Source organism: Ailuropoda melanoleuca, chromosome 8, assembly GCF_002007445.2.
Source record: "Ailuropoda melanoleuca isolate Jingjing chromosome 8, ASM200744v2, whole genome shotgun sequence".
Taxonomy (NCBI): Eukaryota; Metazoa; Chordata; class Mammalia; order Carnivora; family Ursidae; genus Ailuropoda; species Ailuropoda melanoleuca.
In genome coordinates, this window is record NC_048225.1 from 16,198,858 (window position 1) to 16,220,421 (window position 21,564).

Genomic DNA, 21,564 nt, shown 5'->3' on the forward strand with positions numbered 1-21,564 from the left:
CCTCCCTCTTCTCTCTGCCAGTCTCCTTGCCCCAGCCAGGCCTGGGAGAAAAAGGACCAGTGAGACCTAGGGACCTTGAGCAGCCCAAGGGGTTTGTTTCCTGGTCCCTCATTCCCTTTCAGGATTGAGAAGACAGGAGGCCAGCAGTGCGCAGCCAGGCACAGCCAGCAGCCGTCCCCCCAGAAGCCTGAGGTCCTGGTCCCCACCATGCACCTCGTTCCTGCTCTGCCTGCTCCGAATTTTTGTCGGAGATCACAGACCTAGCAATTCCCACGTGCTCAGAAGCAGGGAAATAGTTGGGTAATTCTTAGAAACATGATAGAGCTGCCCAAAGCACACTCAATCAGCTATGTAAATTAAGAGAGGTCAAAATCCTGTTTGTTCTTTGGCAGTAGAAAGTGGCAGAGTCCCTGGCAAGCCGTGCACGGACACACCCATAACGTCCGCCAGCTCCCCATCGGTACATTTCTGTGGCCGACTCTCCTTACCTTGGGGCTGAGCCCAGGCCCCCTGCAGAAGGTGCCTCCCCTCCCCCCCCCACTATGGCTCATGCGCCAGGAAGCAACAGGACCCTCAGCATGTCCCACCGCATCGGGTGTGTTGAAGGTGCTAGGGAGGGGCCCACCACCCCACCGCTTAGGTCTCCTTGCTCCTGCCTGGCAAGGGTTACTATTTGGAGTTCAGGCAAATCTGCTTTATTAAAAAGAAATCCCCCAGGGAGGGGTAATACTGTTGAACTGCTTAGTCATGGACAATTTAGTGTGAATTAATTAATCTGATGCTTTCCGGTGTGACTGGAGTAAGAGGTACGTTGCAGATTGAAACGGGCGCAGGGTCACTTGGGTGATTGAGAGAGAGTGAAGGAACGTAGCCAAGGGCTTGGAAGACAAGCGGGATCTCTGCTTTGCCAGCTTATCTCTCATTTGCCTGAAAAATTTTTAAATGTTAACTTTTTATTGGAAGTCTGTCCAGTGTACCAACAAGTGAAGAAATCGTAAGCGTACAGCTTTGAATTTTTGCAGTGAACATACCCTTATATCCAACAGCTGGGTTGAGAAACTGCACAGTTGACCCACTCAGACCCCCCACTGGTCCCGTGACCCCAAGGTCTCCACTGTCCTGACTCCCAGTAATAGATGAGCTTTGTCTCTTTCTGAAGCGCACGGACATGGCATCATCCAGCATGTATCTTTTGTGTCTGGCTTTCTTTTGTTCAACATTCTCTTTGTGGGATTCATCCCTGTTGTTACAGTGTGTTCATTTCATTGCCATGTTCCATTATATGAATACACTGCAGTTTATTGATTCTGTAGTTGGTGGATGTTGGGAAGTCTGATTTTTGACTGTCATGAATAATGAGGCCTCGAAAATTCTTGGACATGTCTTTCTTTTTTCTCTTTCACATCTCAGGTTAGACGGTGTTCCCCTGGGAACCGTCCTTTGACCTCCATCTCTAGGGGAGCTTAGGTGCCCCTCTGTATTACTCCATGAGGGCAGGAGTGTTGAGCAGTGATCTTTTCGGCTCCTAGGCCAGTGCGTGGCCCTGAGGAGACGCTCAGAAGTGTTGGTTGGACGATGGAGTGAAGAGATTTTACGCAGATCAGTTTTGGCCGGGGCTGGTCTTTATACCAGCTGGTCTAAGAAAAGCAGCTTAGGAAAGCTGTATTGGGGCATCGTGGGGACCAACCAGGACTCTTCCCTAGAGACAGTGTTGCTCTTCGGGTCCCGAGTGTCCCTGAGAATGGCATGAGTCCAGGACCGTGGTCAGAGGTGTCTGGCTGGGCTGGAGCTACCTTTTCTGGAAGTTTCATAAAGACCCAGACACTACACTGATGCAAACTGAGCTTCTCCTTGTGTCTCGGAGGGCCCTGAGGCCCTGGGCTGCTCTGGACACAGGCCTTTGGTAGCCAGCTGGGAGGGAGGAGTCATGAAGAACAGAAGAGAAGAGAAAGATGCAGGAAGGAAGGGAAGAGAGAGAGGAGGCAAGAGGGAGAGCAGACACACGAACGGATATTTTTCCTTTCCTTTCCGGAAGCAGGGCATGGGGACAGCCACATAGGCATGGAGCCTGTGATCTCAGGGGAAGCCAGTGACCTCGTGTTTGGGCTGTATCGTTTTCACTAGCAAGTGACAAAGTAGAAGCAGGAACACGAGCCTGTAGAAATACAATGTCAGGGTGCCCTCGTGGGATGGGCTTTTCCTCCCGCCCCCCTCTTGGCAAACGCCTTCCCCAGGCGGAGTGAATTGCTTCTCAAGCTCGGTGGCTGAGCAATGTTGATCGAGCAGGTTATTCTTTATTCATACACCTTTTGCTGAGCTGCATAGCAAACGCGCTGTAAATTTCAGTGCTTTAGAGGGAGAGCCTGATACATAAAACAGGACTACCTCCCCTAATATCACAGAGGCTGGTCAAATTCCACATACATCAGAGCTATTTGGGGTGCCTTTGCTGTGTTTCCACAGGAAACATTACTCCTTAAAGAAGATCCACACCCAGAATAATAATTTCTCCGAGTGATCTGAGGCTGAAGCTCGTTTAATCTATTCGTTGGGCTCAGCCCAGTATTTTCCCTAGTGAGGAGTGCCAGAGTGCTTAAAGCCCACACTGCAGAATGTTCCTTCTTTCTCCTAGGCCCCTTTGCCTGCAGACCCACACCCCCCCCCCTCCCAATTATCTTGTTCCAGGTGACGGCATCTAAATCCCCATGTTATGCATGTATTTTTTATTAATTTAACAAGTAGCTAGTGCATACTGTCTGCCAAGCTCTCTTCTAAGCTCTTTAACAAATGTTAATTCACTTAACCTTCACAGCTCTATGAGAAGGCACATATTTTTAACCCCGTTTTCCTAATAAGGGCAACAAGGCACAGAGAAGTTAAGTAACCTGCCCAAGATCACACAGCTAGTTGGTGGAGTTGGAATTTGTCTCCAGTGTCCGTGTTCTTCATTACGACGCTCTGCTGTCTCTCAATTGTGTCTGCTAAAGTGGCATGATACGCAGGGGCCTGCCTTTTTTCAGGAGTGAGAAATAACTTTCTGTGCCTTTCTGAACATTCTCCCTCTCGAGATGGCCCCTTGACCTTAGAAGAGCAGAGGGTCAGCCCCTGGAAAGGAAGTCACAGGCTATGAAGTATACCTGCCCAAAGGCTCTGCTGAATGGGGGGCATCACAGACAAGTGGAAAGGTGATCTTGGAGCTTAGATGCAAGAATGTCAAGGGCCTGGTGTTTATTCTCGTCTTCTTGCTTGACGTACATATTACAGGTGCTCTTTCCATCTCGAGGTTCTCTGTCCCTTCCTCCTGATTGTTGGTTCCTCTGTTCTCCTACAGTGGGGTGTCATTCCCCACCCCCCTCCTACCCGGCCGCCCCTGTCTCTCCTCAGGTGGCATCGACGTCCACACAGTTGCTCATTCTAGAAGCCTGGAAGTCATTCTTACTTCCGGTTTCTTCATGATCACCATCAGCTGTACCCCCTAAGACGGTGTCAGATGCAAACATGCCTCTCCCTGCACTGCCTGTCCATTCATTCCCATCATCCCTATCTCTCGCCAGGACTTTCCACACCCACCAGCCGATCATCCCAGAGTCTGGTCTTGAACCCTCTAAAACTATTCCGGTTGCAGTCAGAATGATCTTTCTATAAGTAATTCTGATGATGTCACTCTTTTACTTATAATCCTTCAATGGCTCACATCACCCTTAGGATAACATTCAAATCTCTTAGCATGACTGCCAAAGCCTTGATGACCGGGTCCTGCCTCCCTCCGGGCATCGTTTCTCACTGCTTTCAGATCCCTAAAGATCCCTGTTTCCTCTCCCCTTCAGGCCACAGATGTCGGTGCTGTTTCCTCCTCCCACCGCTCCCTTTCCCTCTGGCTGACTCCCTCTTAAACATTCTTGCTTCTGAGGAGTCATCCAGATGCCCTGACAGTGGCATGGCGACCCCTTCCCAGTGTTCCCATGGCAACGAGGCCATACTTCCTCCATGATAACACTGTGCACCTTGTAGATGAATTTGACGGCTGCCTGTGTGTTTATCTGTTCTGCATCGTGTCTCGTGTCCCCAGCACCTAGTACAGCGCTGGTTTGTGGAAGACAGTTTTAAAAAAAAAAATCCCAGGGCGCCTGGGTGGCACAGTGGTTAAGCGTCTGCCTTCAGCTCAGGGCGTGATCCTGGCGTTATGGGATCGAGCCCCGCATCAGGTTCCTCTGCTGTGAGCCTGCTTCTTCCTCTCCCACTCCCCCTGCTTGTGTTCCCTCTCTCGCTGTCTGTCTCTATCTCTGTCGAATAAATAAATAAAATCTTAAAAAAAAAAAAATCCCGAAACGTTTTAATGAGCGAGTACTACATGAAAAGGGCATTGACTAAGCAGTCAGGAGACTTGGGTTTTAGAACCTGCTCTGGCACCAATTTTTTTTTTTTAAAGATTTTATCTATTTATTGCACAGAAAGAGACACAGCAAGAGAGGGAACACCAGCAGGGGGAGTGGGAGAGGGAGAAGTAGGCTCCCCACTGAGCAGGGAGTCCAATGTGGGGCTCGATCCCAGGACCCTGGGATCATGACCTGAGCTGAAGGCAGACGCTTAACGACTGAGCCTCCCAGGCGCCCCTCTGGCACCAATTCTTGACCTCGATTAAGTAATTTTCCCTCTCGGGGCCTCATTTTTCTATCTGTGAGCTGAGGACCCTGTGCTAGGTGATTTCCAAGGCCCCTTGCAGCACCGATATTCTGGGATCTGTCTTCGCCAAGAGTTTGGTTTTCCTTGAATCTTTCGACTTTCCAGGCTGTGAGGACTCCCCATCATCCTGTCCCTTTGTCATGTTTCTGTCCCTTCAGGATGTGTTGATAAGCAGAGCCCGGCTTCCTGGCTTCCGCTGGGCTCTGACATGGCCTTGGGTTCTCCTTGTATCCTGGACAAGAACGCCTTGAAATTCTCTGATGCCCTTCTTCTCACTTCATCTTGTTTGCTGTCAGAACATTGTAAATAGGAATCTTCTAATGCTGCCTTTGTGTCTGACATCACGGTAATCAATAGGAAGTCCTCCAATCCCTATGCTCCCAAGGCTGCCCTTCCCCCACCAGAAATGGGAAAATGCTGGTGGCCACAGCCCCCTCCCCAGAATACACATGGCCTCCTCCGCACTCTGAGTGTGTCATGTTAATAGCCCTTTACTGCTCAGAGGTTTCTCCTATTTGTTCAGCGCCTTTATTGAGTGCCTGCTGTATGGCAGCGTTTGCTCTAGGGGCGTTGGATGCCTGGGGAACAAAGGAGACCAAATTCTTTCTCTCGGGGAGCTTACATTTTAGGAAGCGTGTGTCGGGGCAATCCGTATAAATAAGAATAATTAAGTCAGCAAATTATATAATAAATTGGTGGTAGGTGTTCTGGGAAGAAAGGAAAAGTAGAACGAGGATTTGAGTCAAGGCCTAGAAGAAGGGGAAGGCATGTGCCAGTCTTCTGGGGGAAGAATGTTCTAGGCAAAGGGCAGAACCCATGCAAAGGCCCCTTGGTGGGACCGTGCAGGGAGTGCCCGAGGAACCGTAAGGACTTAGCGTTGCCCGTTAGAGCTCACTGCCGGGTGCATAGTAGGCCTGCCACCAGGCTCTGTGGGAGGTCAGAGCCCAGGCTGCTGGGGCTGCAGCCAGACAGGCTACCATTAATCAGAACTGTGCCACGTACTAAATCTTCTCTGGCCCCGTGGGAGAAGCTGGCGGGTCTGAGTCAGACAAACTGTTTGCATCCTGGCCTGTCACTTATTAGCTTTGTGATCCTTGGAGAATGACTTACCCTTGTTGAGTTTCTATTTCTTCATCTTCGCAGGGGGGTTCTGACTAGGGCCTCAGAGGCATTTTGTGGGACCGGATGGTGGAAGCACACGGAAGGGGCTAACTCACTTGTACGTGCATGGCACAGAGTGGGTGCCCAAGAACATCAGGCCTTGGGATACCCTTGCCCTAGCCTTTGGGCCAGACATTTGGTTTATCGGAGCCTCAGTCCGGAAAGAGTATAGTCATTCCTGTGCCTTCTTCTGCCTAGACTGTCGTAACTACCAGGTCACACAGTGTGGATGGTAGTACTTTCAGTAGAGATGACCGGTTTCAAGGAGCCCCATGTTTCTGTGTGTATGCACAAACGTATGTGCATATGGATATATGCATGCGTACCAGTGTGTGTGTTTGTGTGTGTGTACAGCTCTGCAGGACACAGGCATGTTTCTTTTTTATGATTCATAAATGCTTCAGGGACAAGGACGCTGGCATTCGTATTAGACCTTATGCTTCCGCATACTAGGTGCTCAGTAAATCCTCGTTGAATGAATGAAATCATGCTGATGAAAGTGCTCTTTGCTGAATTAAATGCGTGGACCCGAATCGGTAGAGCTTTTTGCTTTAGGTCGCAGGCATGTGGTGCCATTGTGAATTATATTTGGAATATATTTACTGGGCACTCAACTCTGTGCCAGCCACTGTACTAGGCACTGAGTACGCATTTCTCATTTAAAACTGCCAACAGCCCTATGAGGAGGTGCTGTTATCATCACTGTTTTATAGGTGAGGCAGTGCAGGCTGAGAGGTCAGTGTCTTGACCCCAGCTAGTAAATGAGGGAGCTGGGATTGGAAGTCAGTCTTCCAGAGCTGATGGCACCCCTTTGATGACCTCCTGAAATGTCACTGCCCCTTTTCATGGTTTGATTTCTCAGGAGGAAGAAGAGGAAGGGCTGCCCTTGCAGCCAGGCCCAGAGGGAAGTCCCTGCTTGTAAAGGCACTTCTCAGATCTGTGGCGAGCCTTTCCAGTGGGGGGGGGGGGGTAGGGAAGAGGAAGGGCTCACCTTTTCTTGCCTGCGAGAGACAGTGAAGATGGTCGGACAAGGCTTGCTTTCTGCTGTGTATCTGAGTTTGTCCCTTTCCTTTTGGCTTTGGAGCACGTTAAGATCTTGGCGGGACTGTGAGAGCCTTGAGCTGCATGCCTCCCTTTTAGATGCCTAAAACCTGGCTATGTGTGTATGTATGTGCACATATGGTGTGTAGTGTATGTCTGTATGAAGGGTGCGGGTGTGCGTGTGTGTATCTGCGTCCTTCAAGACCAGCAAATGGTCCTTGCTTGGACCAAGCCTGGGCATTACTAGAGCTCTCGGCCTGAGAGCAGCAGTGCTATGTGTCTTGACTGTGTGACTGCCTAGCCCAGCCTGTGCCCAGTGACTGATGTCTGTGCCTGTCTCTCTCCTTGAAAGAGTGTCTCATGTCATATTAGCTTTTCCATCACTTGCCACCAATGCCTAACAAATGCATGCCAGGCATATGGATGAAGAGATGAACGGTCTTCATGCCTCCGTGGCCTGTGCCGGCTTGGGTGAGAGCATTGTTCCACCCCTGCTCACTCGTGTGGGGGTTAGTATCAAGGAGGGTGCCTTTTTCACGGGGTGGCGCACTTGTCCATGCCAGACATCCTTGGCATCCAAGCTCATGGAGGGATATCAGGCAGCGTGGAGCTGACCCAGATGTTCTTCTCTTGCTTTCAGATCTCTGAGAGGGTGCTGGGCTGGACAGCCAGTTGTGGTCTGCTGGAAGACCTTTCTTCAGCAGTTCCGGAGTGTTCCCCATCTGGTGTCTGCTGGCTTCTGTCCCCTTGCCTGCTGGCTTCTCCTTGGGTCTATGTGGAGAAGGAAAGCCTTGGGAAGTCGGTCCTCCCCATGTTTAATGTGTTCCCTGCCTGCTGTGTCCCCCGTGCTCAAGTTCTGGGCAATTACCCTCTTGCCGGGTTTTGTTGCTGAGCACAGCAGGTGGGCCTTGTTTGTAATTCACTTGCTCCATTAACGCTGGGTTAGCACCATAAGGGCGACTGATCCACGCAGTGCCCCCAGCCCCAGATGCCACTTGATAGCAGGTTGTTAGATTGGCTTGGGGGGGTCGAGGCATTTCTGAGCTCCACGTAATGTGCTTTCTCCAGTTGAAAGCAATGAGAAGCTTGATCTGTTGGCAGTCACAAAGCACACACCATCATCTGCGCTAATGGGAAATCTGTACCCAAATACCAGTCCCCCCCAAATCACGGTGATTTGGCTCTGGACAATAATAGCAATAGTCACAGTAGCACAGGAACGGCTCTCAGTACAGCTCAGTATCAGGGCAAGCATGGCATGCTTGCTGTTTGCAGCTACACAGCTGAGATCATGGGGAGTCTTTGAAAGCAAACTTAGGAAGATCTAACATTTTCTCCATTTTGTGGGGGGGAAACTGAGGTTTGGGGAGATGACTTACTTGCCCAGAGTCATTGCTAGAAAGAAGCAGAGCCCCGACTCAGGGAACAGTCTGAAGCAGACACAAAGCTTGTGCTGCTAACCTCTGCCTTATCCTGCCTTCTTCTGGGAGGAATTATGTGGAGTTTTGTGAATGGAGACCGGGGCGGGGGGTGCGCAGGGGAGAGATCTCCCAACCTGCCACCCTAATTACTTTTTTTCTAGCGATATTAAGATGAGTCACTGAGTAGGGAAATGATGAGTAGGATTAAAACATCCTCTGTAGGTTCACTCTTATTAATGAATCATACATGTATTGAGCTCCAACCAGGTGGAAAGCATTGTGCTAGGTGTCTTATAGAAAACAACGATAAATCATTCATCTGTTCGATCAGTCTGAGAGATGGGGAGTCAGACATCTATTCTAGGACAAAAGACAGGGAATAAAATGTTGGGGGTGGGGGGTGGAGGAGGTAAGCATGAAGAAACCCCAGAGCGATCTAGAAGAAAATCTTCCTTTCTGATTACATGTTATGAAAACATTTTTAGACACAGACTGTCCCCTTTGATTTTTGAACAACCCTGTGCCATTTTATGGGAAACTAAGGGGCGGAGAGGCTGCAGGACCCGACCACACCACCGTCCTGCAGGGAAGAGTGGCAAAGCCAGGTTTGAACGCAGGCCTTTGGACTCCGAGTCCAGACTCTTCCACCAAGTCCCTCCCAGTTGGGCCCCATCCAGGCTCTGCCAAATGTTTGATGTCCCGTGTCCTGCCGAGGCTGGCCCTGCAGCTGCCTGGAGCTCTGCTTTGCTTGGAGACCCATGAAGTCTGTGCTCCTGCCCAACGCTTGGCAGCCCAGAACCTGTCTTTTCCAGTCTTTGGGCAAACCTAGTACCCTAATGTTCAGACAGTGCAAGGTCTGTTCCCTCCAGGGACGGCTTCCTCCACAATCTCGGGCCCTCCCGCGATGGCTAAGTGCCCACTCACTGGCCTCTCTGCCCTCCAGGCCATCTGGCACACCTTGGTCGCATTGATCTCCTGGAAGCACAGCTCCGGGATCCACCCTCCCTTGCCCAGAAACTCTCAGTTTGGCTCTTTATTGCCTAGACGTTAAAGTCTGAGCTTCTTAACCTTGGCATTCGGGGCCTTCTAGAATCTGACCCCAACGCTTATCTGTCTCTGGGTAGTGAGCCTCTGCCAAGCTGTTTAGTCACTGCCCTTGGGACACCTCTTGCTTTTCCTGGCGCCCTGCTGGAAGGTCTCCCTTCCTAAGCAGCGTGTGCCCACGCTGTCCAAGAATCCTGCTCACCTGTCCAGGCCCAGGCATGCTTTCTGCCTCTGTCTTCCCAGCACTTCTTTCTCATTTGGTGATGAAGGCTGCCCTGCCTTGTGCAAGCTGCTCTGTGACTGTCCCGTGTCATGTGTTCGCAAGTGTGCTGCTTGTGGCGTCATCCTTTTCCAGGCCAGACAGCACACTGGGAAGTGCTGGGAGGTGTGTCCGGGCCCCGTCTGGTGGCAGCAGCCCCATCGGCAGAGGTGCAGGGCTCACAGCCTTTCTCTCCCCTTCTGGCAGTTGGAGCTGGACTCCCATGGTCATGTTATGTGCTTCTTTCACCACGGTCCCTGGGTGGGGGATGCAGTGTGGGGACAGCTCGCCTGCGTAGCTAAGGGGGTCAGGGATTTCCCCCAAGGTTGCCCTGAGACTGTGTGTGGCCCTGGACTTCCAATACACAGACCTGCCTCCCCTGTGGATTGCATGACCTCTCCTGGCCATGGCAGAGGGAAAGTGATGGGACTTGGGCAGGCTGAGTGGGAGCCGTGCTCTCCTCTGTGGCCTGTGACAGATGCAAAAGCCCAGGGCAGCTGCTGGACAGGGTGTCCTCTGAATCCCTAAACCCCTCAGAGACTGGCTGAACATAGCAGCCCTCCGGCCCCCGAGGGTCTCTCCTTCCTCTTCCTTTCCCCCAAGACCCCTCCTTTTGTCCAGGGCATGGGATCCAGCCAAGAGCCAGAGCCCCGGTGTGTGTTGGGGGAGCTCAGAGGTGAGCGCTGAAGCTGCAGGTAGACTGGGGAGTGGGCGGGAGCTATGCGGGAAGCAGAGGGGAGCTGCTTGTTGAGCTTGGAGTGTCCCTGGGAGGGGCTTGTGATCTCGGACCAGGCTCCAGGGTCAGCTCTGAACAGCAGATTGGCTGCTGTTCTGGCAGCTGGTGACAAGTGGCCCAGAAAGTCTGCGAGGGGCCTGGGCAGGCTCAGCAGTCACTCACTGAGCCCTTGAACCGGAGGTGTTATTAGCCTCACTATACAGAGCAGGGGAACACAGGCTCAGGGGCTTAAGTAACATGCCCACGTCTTGGAGCCAGTCATTGAGAAAGTTGATATTCTTTATTGTGTTTTAAATTATTAAGTAGATTTCTTAATTGAAAAAGCAATCCAATCTCTTAAAATGTACACAGTAGAGAACACTTTAGAATGAAAAGTCTCCTTTCTGCCCTGACTACCGTTCTAGAACCCTCTCCAGGGGGCAACTGGCCAGCAGCCAGTGACTGTTCTCTGCCCCTCACAGAGCCTGGTGCCAGGCCTTCCCTAAGTAGATGGCCGTCAGTGCTAACTGAGCTGGACGGCAGGGAAGGGGGTGGACCCTTCATAGGCTCTTTGGCAAGTCTCAGAGACTGTGTCTAGCGTGAATGACTCCAGTAGAAGTCCAATTCCTTTGATCTTGAAGGGGACACCACTTACTTTGTTCTTTTTTTTGTTGTTGTTGCTGCCGTTTTATTTTGTTTTTTTAAAGGTTTTATTTATTCATTTGAGACAGAGAGAGAGAGAGAGAGAGAGAGAGAGAGAGAGAGCACGAGCAGGGGGAGAGGCAGAGGGAGAAGCAGATTCCCTGCTGAGCTGGGAGCCTGACATGGGACTCAATTCCAGGACCCAGAGATCACGACCTGAGCCAAAGGCAGCCGTTTAACCATCTGAGCCATGCGGGAGCACCCCCCTTGCTTTGTTATGCACCTTTATTTTACCATATCTAGCTTGCTTCTCCTCCTCACCCCCCACTCCTCCTCCACCCCTGGGGGTGCCACAGGGGCTGCCCTGGGCTTCCCCAAGGAATGCACGCACCCAGGGAGGGCTACTTAGAAAAAGAAGACAGGGCCTTGCTTTCTGACCATGGTGTCAGAGACACCAAAAAACTAATATGTACGTGAAGTGACCATGGACAGGACTGAGGCTGTGAGGTCTCCACTTGGGCACGATGGAGCCAGGCCAAGGCGCGGCTTGGTGTCTGTGACCTGTTTCTTTATCACAAACATCAGAGCACTTCCTCTGGCTTTGACCTCAGTGGAGATCGTCTGTGTACCATCGTCCGTGAGTCTATAGTAACCCATCCCTGGCTTCCGATCATTAAATTCTGATGTCCCTTCCCTCCTGCATCACACAGCGCCCACCCAGCCCAGCCGGCTCTTTCCAGATGCCCTTATGGCAGGCTGCAGTGCATACAGCCTCACTCTAGGGCACGGCCAAGCCTCTCCAGGACAGCCCCTCTCCTCCCTAACACCCAGACAGATCCTGAGCAGGGAAGGGAGAGCTGTGTTTATCTGGAGTAATTAAAATGCTGTCCTTAAAAAGCAGTTTCTCTCTGCATCTGCCTTGTTCTCTGCTCACTCGCTATTCCTCTGTGGACACTCCTGCAAGGTCTCTCTGCTCTAAATGCATTACCAACAGCTCCAGCACTGGACAATTGTATTTCAAAGCCTTAGCTCACATGGTCTCTGCTAGGAGCTCATCTCCCCCAGGGCCCAGCCTGGTAGCCTCAGATCAATGCCAGGGACATTTTTCACCATCCCAAGCCAGTCTTGCCCTTCACAACCAACCCTGGGATTCTCTTCCCACCTCCCCCAGCTCACTGAGGCTGGTGATTAACTCCCCATCTTCTCACCTCTAACCACCCGCTTTGCACTGGAAAGGAGATCCAGATGCTGTGTGCTCCTCACCTTGTCTGGGAAGGTGGCTGGCTCCAGTGGGAAGTTCATGGAGGCAGTCGGCTTTAGATGCAGAGCTGTGTCCAGGGCTTGGGGGAACCTAATGAGGGAGACTGGATGTAAATACAACAGATGGAGAAGATGTTTCGGCTTTCCATCCTCTTGGACTCCCTGCCATTTCTAAAACCCACCAGAGGCCTCTGGGTCTCCTCGGTGTCGTTCCTCTGTCTGGGATCTTCTCCCTGTTCACCGTGTCCCCTATGAGAGACCTGGCTAACTCAGGTCAAACCTTTTGTCCTCAGGGAAGCCTTTCCTTCCCGCCACATGAGGTCCCCCTGCCACACATTCTGTAGCATCGTGTACTTTTCCTTCATTGTCTGTAATTATGGCATCTGGCGTCCTGGATATGGGATTGATATCTCTCCCCTGACTGTAAGCTCCAGGGCCTGGGCAGTGCCTGCTAGTAGGCGTTCAGTAGAAATATTTGTGGAATGAATAAAGTATAAATCCTGTAGTGCTATTAAGTATATTTATATGCTTTGGCCAGTCTAGAGGAAAAGAACAACACACACCATTTTGCTTAGAAAGCACTTCACTCATCTGCGAAGTAATGCTCCACTCATTTTCTCATTTGGTTCTCTTAGCAACCCTGTAAGGGAGATGGTGAAAGTATAATTTCCCCATTTTATAGAAGAGAGGTTAAGAGATGGGTCCGAAGTCAGCTCTGCACCTGTAATCCCTGGTTTTTCTCCTCTGCTAGGCTGCGTCTTGAGTGAGGAAGGAAGACTTACTTCTTCAGAGAAAGTTTCTGGGATGGGGTTGGCTTGGAAAAGCATTTTGGGGATGAGAGGGCTGTGCAGTATTATTGGCGAGAGGCATGGGAGGCTGTCTTGTTGGGAGAGAATGTGGATGGGGTCCCGGGTGCCTGTGTATAGGGCTGGAGGGAGCTCTGATTGGCGGGGAGGGTGGGTGGAGAGAGGAAAGAAAGGAAGTTCATACTGACTGATGGCATTACAGCTAAAATCTATTGCAACAGCTTTTCAACGGAGGTGCCATAGCCCATGGTTCATGTTTGTGGACATGGAGCTCTCAGAGCTTAGGTAACCAGCTTAAGGACACAGAGTGGCCTCTGGGATTGGAAGCCAGGGACGTCTGCTCTAGCTTCTGGTGAGGGGCAATTGTTTAGAAGTGGACTGTGGGCTTCAGGCTGAAATCTACACGGGAAGTGGCTTGGAGGGGAAAAGAGACTGGTTATTCCTCATGTCCTGCTCATTAGTGTCCAAGAATGGGGGACAGCTATCCCTCGTCACATGTCCCGAGTGCTAGCAGATTCTCGTGGTTGCTGTACTCCCTGAATACCCTTCCCCAGTATCAGACCTGGGCGGGGCCAGCCACCGCTCTCCAGTTTATCCTGACAAGTCAGACTGGGTCCAACTCCCAAGTCAATACAAGCCGCCTTTGGCTAACCTGCCACATTGTAACTCATCACCAACTCCTGGGTGATCTCCTGATGGTAAATCCTAAAAACTGAGGACACTTGGGCTGATCATTTGACCAAGGGACACCCTCAGACTCCTTTCTCTGTTGCTTGCTTCCCCTGCTGTGAAAATTGTGCAGATGGGCCCTAGATGGACTTGGATTTGACTCCCCTTCTTCAACATCATGATAATCGTTATAATCACATGCCAGCATTTCCTCAAGTGCCAACTGTGTGCCAAGTTCCGGGATACAGACAGAAGGCACGTGTAGAGAAGAGTGAGTAGGAACAGGTCTTGGAGCCGGTGGCCTGGTATTCCCATTGGCCAGCCGGGTGACCTTAGCAAGTCTCATTCAACCTCAGCACCTTTGGTTTTCACATCTACAGGTGGAGAAAGTGAGAGAATCTGCCTCACAGGGCTCTTCTGAGGGGCACTGAGGCTGAAATAGTACTTTGCACATAGTAAGTATATACTCAGTAAATGTTAGCATGAAGTAGAATTCCCAGAGCTTCAGAATTACAGCACTTAGAAGAACTTAGAGATCATCTAGGCCAATTCCCTCATCTTACAGAATAAGAAACTGAGGCTAAGCGAGGTTATCTCCCAGAGCCCGTGAACACCTGGGTCCCTGCCTCTGGGGACAGGCCTGGGTCCTGGCATCACACTACTTGCCCAGGAGATGGAAAACTTACACATGCTTCCCAACTGTAGCAGGCCCCAGAGGTCAATTGTCCCTCAAGGAGACCACAGGGCCTAGGGCGCTCCCCTGCCCACCCTGCCACCCTACACACTCCGTCCAAGCTGCTGGCTGCTGCTGGGAGTGTCTTCCAGCCAGGGGGGTCGGAACAGCAGAGAAGCCCACATCCATTTGTCTTGAGGAGCCTGGAGCGTCATGAGGAGTAATCAAGATCTTGTTACCCACAGACGAGAGAAAACCTATAATTAATCTGGCTGCCCCTCTGATTTCCTCTGTCATCCCTGCCACCAAACACCGTCTGGCAGCTATCAGCTGACTCCCAGACCCACCCTGGAAAATCACAATTAATGGTGTAACAGCCCTATGAGGATGAGAGAGAGAGACCGGCAGAGCGATTGCTGACAAATCAGGAGAGGAGAGGCCGTTTAGCACAGCTGGGCCAGGAGGTCCAGGCAGCATGCTCACTGCCTGAACGTGGTCAGTCGGCGGCACGCTGTGCTGTCTGTGTTGGGGATCCACAGACACTTCCTGAGCTTCTGCTCACTGCGGGCGCCACAGCTAAGTGTGTCGGGAAGATACGTGCACAGAGAAGGTGTTACCCTGCTCTGCAGAAGCTCAGGGTCTGGTTGTGGAGGGAGGACACAGAGTTAAATAACCACTCCTGGGGTGGCTCAGCTTAAGCATCTGCCTTCAGCTCAGGTCATAATCCCAAGGTCCTGGGATCGAGCCCCGCAGCCGGCTCCCTGCTCGGCGGGAAGCCTGCTTCTCCCTCTCCCACTCCCTTTGCTTGTGTTCTCTCTCTGTCAAAAACAAAAAACACTCCTGCATGCTTGCACAAGTCCTGTTTGTGGCCACAGGGAGCCGGGCGCTGTTCCAGGTGCTGAAGGCCGGGCAGTGAGTGAGAGGGAGAAGGGCCTGCCCTCATAGCACCTGCGCTCAGAGTACAAGCATGGACGTGGGCCTGAGATGTCTGGAGACATTAGGGATCCTGTGGCTTGAGGAAGCTGACCCGTCCTGAGATTCTGGGGGGTGAGGGGAAGGGAAAGTAGGTTCTTCTTTCAGAAGAAGTGGGGATGAGTGTTTTTTGGTGTTTGGGTGAGGAAACCGCCCCCGGGCAGGTAAGCAGTAGAGCGGAACTTGCCCCGCAGCATGTCCTTCCAGTGCTCAGGGGGCAGTGGGCAGTCAGACGCTGCCCACCACCGTGGACGGTGAGGGTCAAAGCTTCCCTGGACAGGCTGTGCCACGGAGAAATGGGGTCTAGATTGTAGGTTCCTTGTGGGCAAGGGTTCCAAATATAAGTCACGGGTTAAGACTTCATGCTGCTGGAGCCTTTTCCATGCGTGTTACCTGACTGGATTCTTTCATTATTTCCACAGATATTTTTTGAGTGCCTACTATGTGCCAGCCTGTGCTAGGCATTGGAGACACAGGTGGAAGATTCCAACGTGTTCCCCGCTCTCCTGGTGCTCATCACCCTGTGAGGTAGGCATCACTGCTCGCTTGTTACTGATGAGGTGGACTTTGAAGGGAGTAGGCGCTCGAGAGGGTTTCCTCAGTAAGGTCTGGGGCCACCTCCGGCCTGGCTTCCATGCCGGTGTGGCCCGATCGACAGAACTACCCCGCGTCGTCCGGAGCAGTGTCCTCCGGGAAGAGAGTTGGGCAGAGAGTCGACATGGGAAAAGGCTGCGTATCAACTGTCTGCCTTCCACGCTCCCAAAAGTCCAGGAGTGAGGCCCAGCTCTGGTTAGGTGGGGACAGAGACTCCCAGAGAGCCAAAGCCATACTTAGATACCTGCTTTGAACTTAAATTTTGCCAGAAAAGAGCAGCCCATGCTTGCTTCCCTCCCCACACTGTGATTCCTCTTTGCCCAGATCCACACCATGATGTTCCCTTAGATCATTTGTTTTAACCACAGCAGATATAATGTACACGTCAACTGGCAATTTATTTCATATTGGTGTAAACCGAGCAAATGTCTTTTTTTTAATGACCCCCCCTTTTTAAAGTAAACTATCCCTAAAGTGGGTTTGAACCCATGACCCCAAGATCAAAAGTCACATGCTCTACTGACTGAGCCAGCCAGACACCCAAGTCAATGCCTTTTGGATGCCAGCTGTTCATCGATTCATTTGGCCAGTGTTAATAGAATACCTACTATGTGCCAAGTAGCATTTAGGTGCTTGTCACAGTCCCTCCCATCACTGTTGATGATTCTGTGGGCAGACAGTATCCTCCTAGCAGGCTCTGTGCCCTAAGGAGGAATGTTCCAGGTGTGGTAGCAGCGTATGGGGAAGAGATCACGGAAAGCCTCAGAAGGAAGGTAATGCAGTGAGCCTGCAGAAGACCGTTTCCAGGCCATCAGGGATTGAGACCACATCCCACGTGGAAGCCACACAACACAGAGGTGGCATTTTGGGGAAGTCAGGGCTCAAGCTCTGCTGGAGCATTAGGTATGGTGGGCTGGGTGGTACGGACAGGTGAGCAGGAGCCAGGTCATGAAGGGGTTGCCTGTTGGACTGAGGAGTTTGCCCTTGGTCCTGGAGGCAGGAGAGAGCGAGGGGAGACTGGGTGTGTCATTATGATGTTTGCATTTTGGTAAGAATCCCCACGCAGCTGAATGGAGAACCACCCCGGGAGGGAAGGACCCAAGGGAGGGAGGCCAGGAAGGCTGCTCTGGCCACGGTCCAGGTCATTGCTGTCAGACATCTGGACGGGAGTGGGGTGGGGGTGTCAGTCCATGGGGTTACAGAGACAGTCATGGCGTTTAGAATGCAGAGCTCTCCAGATGGGGTGACTGATCAGAATGGGGTGTGGGGTGGGAACAATCTGGGTGACTCTCAACTTTCCAGCTTGGGTGACAAGTGGGGTGTGGTGCTGCCTACTAAGAAAGAGGGTAGAAGAGAAGCAGCTGGTGGGCACGGTAGAGAGGTTGCCCTTTGCCTAAGACGGGTGTGTCTGAGGTGCTCTGCAACTTCCAGGGAATTGTGGGAGGCAGCTGTATTGTGCCAGAGCGCTGAGCATGGGATGCTGATTTAGAAGCTGCACCATGCAGGTGGGAAGGAGCCACAGGAGGAGGGAAATTCCCCGGGGAGGGACAGTGTTAGTGGGAAGGGGGCCTTGGTGCTGTATCTCTAGGATCGTTTCTTTTTCCTCCCTAAATTATTCAAATGCTTTTAGTTGATAAAGGCTGCCCTCTTTGGTTCTAAGACCAGATTCATCTAAACATTAAAATGAAAACAAGACCTCAGATTTCTTTGCACTTTTTGATGAAGAATCTGGAATCTTCCTCTCTCTGTTCTTATATGTACAATAAAGCTATACAAGAAAAGCCAGTGGAGTCAGAGACCTGGCTGTCCCAGGCTTTGCCTCCTAACAGCTCTGTGTCCTTGAGCTAGGCATTTCACCTTTCTCGGGCTCAGCTTCCTCAGCTGTAATAGAGCTTGTCCTGTGGATTAAAGAAGAAAGAGACCATGGCAGGAATTTTGCAAACCAGCAAGAATTTTGCAAACCGGCGAGCCTTGCAATCATGTAACACCGTGGTTCTTTTGATTCCTGTAAGGTTTGGGAGGAGATTATTTGTCATCTTTGTGCCCCGGGTTCTACAGTCAAGGTCCCAGAGCCGTGCGGGACCTCCGTCATTGCTGTCCTTACATGTGGTCTCCAGGGTCAGCTGGGTTTCAGGGCCACGAACGATGAGAGTCAGGGCTGCACGAACGGAGTGTAGTTGTGTCGTCAAATAGAATTTACACCAGGCTAATCTGACACCTATTTAGCAGTCTGAATAATAATTACCGTGCTGCGTGCTGATCGGGGATAAATGGAAGGCATTTGACATAAATTATTATAGTTAGGATTGCTTTTATATAGCCTAACCAGATTTTTACAGTTCTTTCCTCTTTGACAGCTGATTCATTTATCCATTCAACAAATATTTATTGAGGCTGTAATATATGCCAGGCCCCGTTCTGGGCCCCGAGGAGACAGACGAACAAGATTTCTGCTCCCTGCCCCACTTCCTTTGTTTGAGCTCGAATTCCAGTGGGGAGACAGTCACTGAGCAATCAACTTTATCCATAACAAGTAAGAATGTCAGGCTTCTCTTGAGACTGTGTGTGCTGTAATCTCTCCTTGCACCAACACCCATGAATGAAAGGACTGAGATTGCGGGCCTGATTTGCTAACAGCAGAGTTGCCTTTGTCTTCGTCCTTTACCTTGCTTTAACTCTGACTCCCAGTAGCAGGGGATTGCTTGAGCCCTTCTATTCATTGAACAAATTCGTACTGTGCACCTGTGTGTGTAAGAAGACTCTGGAGATACGACAGCATGCTGGCAACCGTCCTTGCCCTTAAGAATTCCACACCGATACCACGTGTGGGCACCTAAAGGCACCAGCAATGGAGAAAGTGCTGTTCAGAGCCACTATAGGCTGCCACGGTGACATATAGAGGGGCTCAGGATTCTGGCAAATGTCAGGGGTCGGGGAGAGGAGCATCAGGCAGAGGGAACCAGGTGTGCACAGGAAGCTGCCTGGTGCTGGGTGTGGCTGGAACATCAAGTGTGTGGTGCTGTGGGGTGTCATTAAACAAAGGCTTACCGAAGTATGCAACACACACATAGATAAGTGAACATAATCCTAAGTATACAGCTCAGGGAGTTTTCACAAACCGAACACACTTGCGTAACCAGCAGCTGGAGTAAGAAACAGGACATCGCCAGCACCCCCAGAAGGCCTCACATGTCCTCTTCTAGTCACTGCTTGCCCCCAAGGGTAACCAGCAGCTGGGCTTCTAACAGTTTTTTGTACTTTAAAGAATCATATTGTACGTATTTTTCTGTGCCTGGTTTCTTTCGGTCAAATTATGTTTATGGGATTCATCCAGAATCTCAACACGTGGTTGTTGACGTGTAACATTCTGTTATGTGGATATATACTGTATTTCTCCATTTGGGGGTAGTTTCCAGTTTGGGGAACTGCCAAGTGCTGCTATGAACATTCTAATACATCTCTAATACATCTAATACATCCGAGCACATACGTGCACATTCTGTTGGAAATATGCTTACTGCAGGGCTGCCGGGTCCCTAGGGTACGTGTAAAGTTCTGGGTTTCGAGAGCATAGAGACCAGTTTTTCAAATCAGTTCTACCAACTTACACTTGCCTTGACTCCACACAAGAGTTCCAGTTGCTTCACGTCCTTGTCAACACTTGATATTGTCTTTTTAAAAAAGTCATTCTGGTGGGTGTATAGTGGTATCTTATTGTGGTTTGAAATTGCATTTCCTGATGCCCAGTGGAGCTGAGACCCTTTTTAAATGTTTGTAGGCTTTTGGATATTAGTGGAGGGTCTGTTCTAGTCTTTTGCCCATTTTTCTGTTGGATTGTCTGGATTGGGTGGGAGGAGGAATCATTTTAATACTACTTTCCTGACCAAGGGTGACCTGGGTTTAGCATATCCAGGTGTTTACTAGCCCCACCTTGACCCCATTGATGAGGTCCAGCTGGCAGGCTGCAGACTCTGTTCTCAGGGTGTCAGAGGTCTCAGGAAGGAGGGAGAGAAGGGGACAGTGCCCATGCTGCCTGGAGGGAGGTAGTCTCCTCCAAGGCTCTGGTTTTGACATCAGAGGCCCATCGGCCTCAGGAGGAAGGGGGATTGGCAGAGAAAGGATAGGGAGGGGTTAGTTTTTAGCCGGTAGTAGGGGCAGATGTGGAAACCCGCTGATGACCTGGTATGTGTGCTTCTGCCCTCAATATTTGCTGAGAATAGACTTCTCCCATCTGGGCCAGGGAGGGACTGATGGTGTGTAGCCCGTCCTTTAGGCCAGGTCTGAGCACAGCTGCTTTTCCCCTATTATCTTAGTCTGCGGTTCAGCTCGCCCACCCGAGTGTCATCATGCTAGCTTTACCTGTGAGGAAACTGAGCTGAGGGGCAGAGGGGAGTCCTCATGAAGGCCACCTAGCTAGCATGTGGGGGAGCAGGACTTGAACCCGGCCCCTTCCCCATGCCACTCCCCCATGAGCAGTGCACGTGGCATGTTCCCGGGGCAATGGCATAACCTTGCCACCCCTTCCTCTTCAGCTCACTCATGGCTCTTGTTTCTTAAGAGCAGATGAAGGTTTTCACGCCCAGTTAGAGATTTCAAAACAGTGGAGCCCCTTACATCAGTCGGTCACGGTTACTCCCACAGGCCCCCAGTTGGATCCGGGGGCTGGAGTTAGAACCTGAGCCTTCTGTGGTCCTGGCACAGGGAGGAAGGAGAGGCCTGGAGCTGGCCTGGAGCTTTCCCACAGGCCCTGGCAGCCGTTCCGCAGGGGACTGTGGGCCCTGCCCACAGAGGCTGTCTGGGTGGCAGCTCTGGTTACAGGGCGGGTGGGTGGCTACCTCACGGGGGCGTCGGACTCACTCGCTCCCTCCCACCGCTCTCTCGCAGAGTTATGTCATGCCCAGACCAGCAGAGGGCTCCATGAGGATTTATAGAAGATGCCCCGAGTCTCGGCGCCTTTGGTGCTGCTTCCCACGTGGCTCGTGATGGTCGCCTGCAGCCCTCACTCCTTGAGGATCGGTAAGTCCTGCTCACGTGGCGCCCTGGGGGCAGCCCAGCTCTGGCTGATGCCCCGGCCTGTAGCCCAGGTGTCCACAGGGGACATCTGCTCCTGCACTGTGCCCTCCCTGAGTTTAGCTGGGCTTGCCGTGGTGGTGGTGGTCACCGATCCGGCGGTCAATCTGTCCAGCCCCCTCGTGAGGAGAGTAAAGACTCTGAGTCCCTGTCACAGTTCGGGATGGACTTGGCCTGGCACATTAAGGGCCAGCTGTCAGGTGAAGAAGGAGGGTGGAAATGGCTGTGGAAATTCTAAATCCAGGGCTGGAGATTAGTGAAGAGGTCACCTGTCCTAGTCTCTGATCAATCCAAGATAGCTTCCTGGAAAGTGTGCCTCAGATCACGTCAGGGAGTGCTCTCGGGGGCCCTGGCTGGCTGCGTGGCGGGGCCCTTGACGTGATGTGTCTGTTCTCCCTGGCCTGGTGCTGGAGAGGGAGGGCAAGGCCACATCAGGGACGCGTGTTCTCTCCCTGGTCTTGTTGCTGGGGGGAAGCCCACTCTAGGTGCAGGCAGGCCGTGCTGCTCCCTGCCCCATCAGCAGCCCCTCTCCCGGAGCAAGGCCTTCCTCCCCC

At 51.6% G+C, this 21,564-nt stretch overlaps 1 protein-coding gene across 1 annotated transcript in view; it reads left to right on the plus strand.

The window, feature by feature from the left end:
• Window positions 1-21,564, plus strand: part of GRIK4 (glutamate ionotropic receptor kainate type subunit 4) — a 367,864-nt gene that overhangs the window by 27,876 nt on the left and 318,424 nt on the right. Inside the window, exons 2-3 of the mRNA XM_002914075.4 lie at window positions 15,769-15,874; window positions 20,825-20,956. Coding sequence (XP_002914121.2) covers window positions 20,875-20,956 — 82 coding nt within the window. The 5' untranslated portion in view covers window positions 15,769-15,874; window positions 20,825-20,874. The remainder of the gene's footprint in view (window positions 1-15,768; window positions 15,875-20,824; window positions 20,957-21,564) is intronic.